At 39.9% G+C, this 6,937-nt stretch overlaps 1 protein-coding gene across 2 annotated transcripts in view; it reads left to right on the forward strand.

Moving 5' to 3' along the window:
- CASK (calcium/calmodulin dependent serine protein kinase) overlaps window positions 1–2,834 on the forward strand; it is a 138,089-nt gene extending 135,255 nt beyond the window's left edge. For both annotated transcript variants that reach the window (XM_009283032.2, XM_009283033.2), the window contains one exon: window positions 2,399–2,834. In XM_009283032.2, the coding sequence (XP_009281307.1) occupies window positions 2,399–2,575 (177 nt within the window). In that variant the 3' untranslated portion in view covers window positions 2,576–2,834. The remainder of the gene's footprint in view (window positions 1–2,398) is intronic.
- Window positions 2,835–6,937: the final 4,103 nt, after the last annotated feature.

Raw genomic sequence — 6,937 nt, forward strand, 5'->3', positions numbered from 1 at the left:
ACAGGTGAAATTTGGTCCCAGAATAAAACAAAAATCAAGAACTGTAATCGCTTTTCTTTTTGCAGGACTTGAGAAAGTTTGAACCTATTTGAAAACTGCTGCAATGGCCTGTCCCAAACTTACTACTGCCCCTAAAAGTATATGAAAGAAGTAATGTTTTACATTTCCAACAGGCTAGGAAATTTAAATATTCCAAAATACAACCACTTTATTCCCAGTAAAGTTGGATCTAGGAGAAGCTAAGTCAGAAAAATATTAGAATTTAATGATTTTTTTGAAATCTTAGTTTTGTGACCTCTATGTGTGCAAGGTAAATATTAGTATTCATTCTTCTCTGCGTACCAGTTGTTGTTCTTAAGATGAGATAGTTGTACGTTTTTCAGATTTTTATTGTCAGTCACAGTAAGATAGATGCTTTAGTGAGAAAAGTTCGTTCTCATACTTGTAGGTAAAGATGACGCTGATGGGAAATCTGAATAGCAGTTAAAAAGCTACATATGACTTAACAATTCTAAGGCTCCATGGGGTTTTTTCAGGTACTGTTAGCCTTGTGCCATGAGATTAAAACCCTTTTAAAGGTGCAATATGATTTTGCTAAGACTGGCTTTAAATATAAAATTAATCTTAGCTAGATATGTTTAAAGCACTGAAAATATTCTGCTTGACAAGTATGAATTTTTTTTTTCCTTTGTAGGTTAATTTAAGCAGAGAAGTTTAAATCCTCTGCTGATACAAATTCATGTCTCTCTTGGAATCTATGAGAAGTTGGCAGTTTACCTAACTAGGTTTTTGGCTTAAAGACACTGGGCCATATGAAATGTTCCACAAAAATATTTAATATTAGTATTGACCCATATTGTCCAATTTGTTAATAGCATAAATTGAATTTGCATGCACTGGTATTTTCTACGGAAGTTCCAGGCATCGCTGGCAATGCATAATGGTCCATACAAGGAGCATCCTTTGTACAGAAGCGCATGTGAGAAGTATTTGTCTGACTTTGAATGAAATTTGTAGTGGTTACCAAGTGAAGGTGACATCCCCCCCTCGTTTGAGGCTGCAGCTTCAGGAGAGAAGCAGAACTGTAACTTTGGTACAGAACTTCTCCTCCAGAAGTGGCTGGTTTCGTAGCTACAGGGAAGGAGAACTGTCTCAGTGCAGGTTGTTCCCTTCAGAGGACCTGAAAGCCGCTGTTCCACAGCTACTTGCCACTGTAATTACAAATACTTGGAAGTTTAAACAGAAAAAAGGGGAGGGGGGAGTCTCTTATTAGCTGGATAAAATTCTGTTCCCAGAATAATTTCTTGTGAAACCAGCTATAGGCACCGCGTCTGTACTTCCTGCAGCCTAGAACTCGGTTATAATAAAGCATGTCCCATTGATTCATCGAGTAGGGTGACCCTATAGATACTACAGAGCAGCAGGAGTCTATACTGTTCATATGTAATTTTGCCCCATATCCACCCCAAACCTGTGGGGCGGGAAGGACTTGATTACTTTCCTGCGGCTATTTCAAGGTTCCTGAAAGCAGCAAATGATTTTTTTTTCTTTTTTAATTTCTAAGGGAATTTGCAGGAAGATAATTCAAACTTATAATTGCTGCAGAGCCCTAGAAAGAAGCCTTTCGCAATCCCGCTCTCTCAGAAAGGCAGACCTCGCTAACAAAGCCTGTCACTGTAGCGCTGCTGGCTGCTGGCCCACAAAAGTAGGCCATCCCACAAAGTAGGATGCGCTTGTTCTGTAAGGACGTTGACACAAAGCCACGGAGAGCACCAGTCTGCTGTCGCTGGCCCTTCTTGAGCGCAGGCTGTGTGGTTCGTCTTCAGGATCTCCCACTAAGAGATGCTGGAAATGGCATGCTCTGAAATAGGAACCGCAGGGTAGCGCGGAGTGAGAACTTCCTTATCAGTAAATGATTATTAAAGGAAGTAGACCCAGAAGACTGACGTTGAACAGAAAACATTACCAAAACCGGGAACAGCCGATACCTGACAATATACCCTCTCCTGTTTCTCGTGTTCTTACCTGAACGTAGGCCCAATAGCTCGTATTTGTGCACTTTGTACGTTTTAGTCGTATATGGTCTCCATTGCTCATGTCTGTGCTGCTTTTCTAAGCTTCCATCCTCTGCCTTGCTTTTTTAACGCTAGAATTGTGTTTTGTCTCAAGTAATGTCAATAACTGAGTGCTGTTTGAATGTCAGCTTCAAGAGAGAAATTGTGCCATTTCTCCCGTGTGATTTCCATAGATTTAGGTGGGGGATCTCAACCACCTAGGCCTCCCTGGGGCTTTTTTGCCCGTTTCCGTCTCTGTAAGCAACAGTTAGAAAGCTGTTGTAGAAGAGTACGAAAGGATCCAACTTTTCTCTCTCCCATTTTCTTTTCTGACCGCCGAACAGGATGAATCTCTTCAGCGCCTGCAGAAGGAGTCTGAAATCTTACAGAGAACATATGCACACTACTTTGACCTAACAATTATCAACAATGAAATTGATGAAACTATCAGGCACCTGGAGGAAGCCATCGAGCTTGTGTGTACAGCCTCACAGTGGGTCCCGGTCTCCTGGGTCTACTAGACCGGTCACGAGAGAATTGAAAAAAAAAAATCTGTCATTACTGGGAACCACCTCATACATGGAAAACCTCTTCGTTATTGACCTTTTGTCAACAGGTCTTGGCCCCTAGAGACTACCTAGATGTAGTGTGACCTAAAATATAATTATTGTCATGTCCGAATAGATAGGAGGAGGGGGAAAAAAATTAAACACTAATTTAAAGAGACAGTATCTTTTTTTAATCATTTCTCCTAAACTTTAATAAAATGTATCTTTAAATATATGTATTATTCAGTCCTTTGGAATGTTATATTTTTGGAAATCATAGCTTTTTATTTCAAGGGCCCCTAAAAACTGCACAAAATAGATGCTGCTTTCTATAATCTATTTTAATAGTAATAATAATATGATTCTGTTACCTTAACTCGGGGGTGGAACACTACATTCTTTTTAGAGTCTGATTTTATGGATTGGAATACTTTGCTTTCCTTTATTTATTTGAAGTAATTAGTCTAGTGGTTACGAAACAAATTCATAAATTTTAAAGGCCTTTTTTCTCTTTTTTTTTTTTTTCCCTAGGATAGTATTTTTAAGTACTTTTGTGTAACATCCAGGTAACGTGATACTGTCTCTTTGAAGAACTCTGTAAAACTTTTAGAAATTTGAAATTGGGTCTTGACTCTTAATGCATGTGGACAGTCGCAAGCGTTCATGCTGTTGGTGTATCTGTGTTGATAAAACCTGTAATCTACAGCAAAGTACATTCCGTTCATGGGAACACGTACCCAAGGGAATAAAGTAAAATATTATTCTGACTAAGTTGTAAACCTATGCACATCCCTTGCATTTTGGGCAACTTTATAAAAAAAAAAACTGATTTTTATTAATAATAATCATGTAGTGAAATGTGTTTGTAATTTTGTCTCAATTTAATTTGTTGTAAGGTGGGAGGGGGCAATTACTGGTTTCACCACTTCAGATCTGTGTTGTCTGAGAGTATTAACGTTTTAATTAAGTTTAAGCAAAGAAGTGCTGATTTTTAATATGTATGTAATTGTTTAAAAATGCACACATTTTAAAAGAAAATACTGTGCAATGAAGAAACCAGTTTAGGCATTGCGATAAACTGACTATTCCAAAAGACTCATCTACAACAGCCCTGTAAATTCCTTTAAAAATGGTAATTGACTCTACAGTCTGACCAATTTTTTTTATTTTAAATATACTTCCTTTTATGTGTTCAACAATTAAATGCTTTTGGGTCCTTCATTTCATCGCAGGGAGTTTCAAGAACAAGTCAGTGACTTGTGCAGTGAGAAGAGGTTTCTTCAAGTCTGTTTAGGGAAGGCCCCTATAGGGGCACAGCCTGTACTCTGTTCCAGGGGCTCTGCTCCGCCCGTACGGGCACAAGTTCAACTAGTGCAGAATTAGAGCAGAGCCAAGTCAGAAAATTTAAGCATGTGCTGACCTGGTGTTCTGTTTCCCTTCTTCATGCTCTCACTGGCACAGACGGTTTGCATTTTTTTCTGAAAATGGTTAGCAGAAGCAAGCATTGCCACCTCTTTTTAGGTGTCGGAAATACAGCGTTCCTTAAAATGATTTGTCTTCAAAGCTTGGTTGGCTGTGCTGTTGTATAGTTTGAAGTTTAGTGTTTATATTAAAATGATACGGTGTTCTCAAAGGATTTATCCTCAAAGTTGAACTATCAGCTGTAATTGATCTGTGGGCTGTTCCAGTTGTTTGGGACCACTGCACGTGTAATCAGAAAAGGTTCTCACCTTTTGGTGGAATCTTTATCGTAGGGGTAATTATCATGAAGTGCATAGGTTGCTCATTTTCTCCTGCTTGCTCCTACTGCAGGGTCGGGTGGTCAAATCTCTATTCTTGTGAAATCCTTAGGCAAAATCTAGGTCCAGCTAGGCATCCCATCCAGCCAGGTCAGGCAAGGTGTTTGTTTTGTGCAGCATTCACAGCACAGCTTGCAGCCTGCAGCACGGAAGGGAACTTGATCCGTCGCTTTACCCCGCCTGCTGAACCCCCTTATGCTACAGCTGGAATCACAGTTCTTGTGACTGTGTCCCGAAACAAGTACTGTAACCGAGTCCCTTGAGCTTGTAGTTTGTGGAGTGCTGGAAACTAACCGATGAGAAACTGTCTGTGTGGGCCTCGCATAAGCAAGCCGGCGAGTGAGAGGGAGCCTATCGGAGTAATAGGAGCTGCTCATCTGTTCTGAATTTAGCCCCTGTAAAAGGGGATAGGTGCAAACTGTGAACTATTTAGTGAGTAAGAGGTAATTTTTCAAGTAGTCCTGCCGTGTCAGTTTAGTCCTGGATGAACCTTAGCAGGTGTTCCTGTAGATCAGCTGTTGCAATGGTAGTGTTAAACACCAGCTGAGCTCATCGAAGTGACGGGTTCGTTCACTCTCAAAACTACCTCTTTTCCCAGTAAAGCACAAAGATGGGAAGACCGATTGAAAATCAAGCAGTGGAGTGTTTCTGATGTTAGAAATACAAACTACTTCTCTGGTAAGCATTGGTATCTGACTTCAGTGACACCTTCTTCATCTCAAATATTTATGACATTAAACAGGTAAAGTAATTTTGATAATTTGGGTATAGTCCACCATAAATGTTTTGACTACATGCTTTTGACTCTGTTAATGTGAATTTCTTGGAGTTTCTGTGTATCCGGCCTGTAAGGAAAGAAAACTCATAAGGCCCATGAGGGTGCTTCTGCCTTGTGTAGATGACAATAAGTAGTGATTTAATGTAACTAATACGCTTTTCTTAAGTGGAGCTACCATTCAGTTAATATTACACAGTAGAAAGACTAACTTGGAGAGCTTTGTTTCTTTTATTCTCACTGTATAGCCTTTTATCAAGAGACAAAAACTGTAAAGCACATCAGTTAGCATAGTGTCCTGCCTCCTCTTTACCACAGACTGTTTTCCTTGTAGGAACCTTCGCTAGCACAAGATTAACTTGGAACCCCCCTAGGCTTTAAGTACAGCTGAACCACGCAGCCCAGTGAGCTCTGTGAACCGCTTTCAGCACAGTCCCAGGAAGCGCAGAGCAAGCCCAGGACTCCTCAATCTGCCCGATCCATGCCTCCCCTGCCTCCTGCCCTGCCCAAACCCTTCTGATGCGTCTCTGTTATTTGTGTGGTACGTAGAGGGCAGAAGGCGGCCATAAATTCAGCTGGAAGCTTCGCTTGCATAGGGAAGACTCGTGCAGGTGCAGAGCTAATGCTATGATTCTTTTATTTTTTTTCAATCTCCAACTGGAGAAAGGTCCTCCTAGTACTGTAAATATCACTGCATAATTTAGAGCGGCTCTTGGACTTCTCTAAAGTTATGCTGAATGTGACCTCAGAAGCAGCCCTGGGATTGGGAAGAAACAAATGTTTCTGTTTGCCCCTTTTATACTTTATTTTTGTACGGGGGCTCATAGATTTGTAAAGAAAACTTGATCTTATCAGTATGCTGCCTCTCAGTCTGACTGATGCCTGTGATTTCAAGGTGTTAAGTTGGTCCAATAAATGTTCATTAACCTTTGCTTCCATTTACTTAATAAAAGTACACTAGGTTATTCAATGTCTCAGAGTGGTAAGATTATTGCATGGAAATGGTAACCTAGTTTAGACAATCCTGGCCACTGTCATGCAACCCACAGCATGCAACTGTTCAAAATCAGAGGGACATTTTTAATCTCATCACCAAAACTGACTTCTTCCGTATGTTTTAGCATTGGTTTTCTTTTTATTTGATTTGGGTCAAGAAAGATGCTGAGCCACTAGCCTCGTAAGTGAAAATATCGCTACCTACTTCAGAAACTTCATTAGCAAGGTTACTCAGTTGATTTTGAAAGGACAGCATAGAAGATGAGATGTTACAGCCTGAGCAGCATTGAACTGGAGTGTATGCTTCAAGAACTGGATACTAGAGCCGGTAGGAAAAGTTAATGCACAGACTAACTTCAGTGTTTGTTCCATTTTTATTCTTTTCTCTAAGAAAATTATTTCAGAGTGCTATTACTTAAACAAATACTTGGAAATGCTGCTAAAGCTCACGTTGTTTTTTGCAAATCTAGATTGAAATATTAGATGCAAACAGTTCTGGTCCCATTCTCTTCCGCTGCAGTTAGCTCTCAACATCTTCAATGAAGGCAGTTAGACTCAATTTCAGGCTTTAAAATACTTGGTAGAAGAGGATTTGTGAAAACTACAGGAAAAGTACATTTCTCGACTGACTTGAGTAGGAGTCATCTGTTTTTATAAGCTAAATTGATAGAGTATGAGCTAAAGCAGACACCACAAAAAGTCTGCTTTCTTTATGTAAAGCATATTCATTTTCTTAATAAGCTTGTCTCTCAGACGAGTTTCTTC

Source organism: Aptenodytes forsteri, unplaced genomic scaffold (assembly GCF_000699145.1).
Source record: "Aptenodytes forsteri isolate BGI_AS27 unplaced genomic scaffold, ASM69914v1 Scaffold2, whole genome shotgun sequence".
In the NCBI taxonomy this organism is placed as follows: Eukaryota; Metazoa; Chordata; class Aves; order Sphenisciformes; family Spheniscidae; genus Aptenodytes; species Aptenodytes forsteri.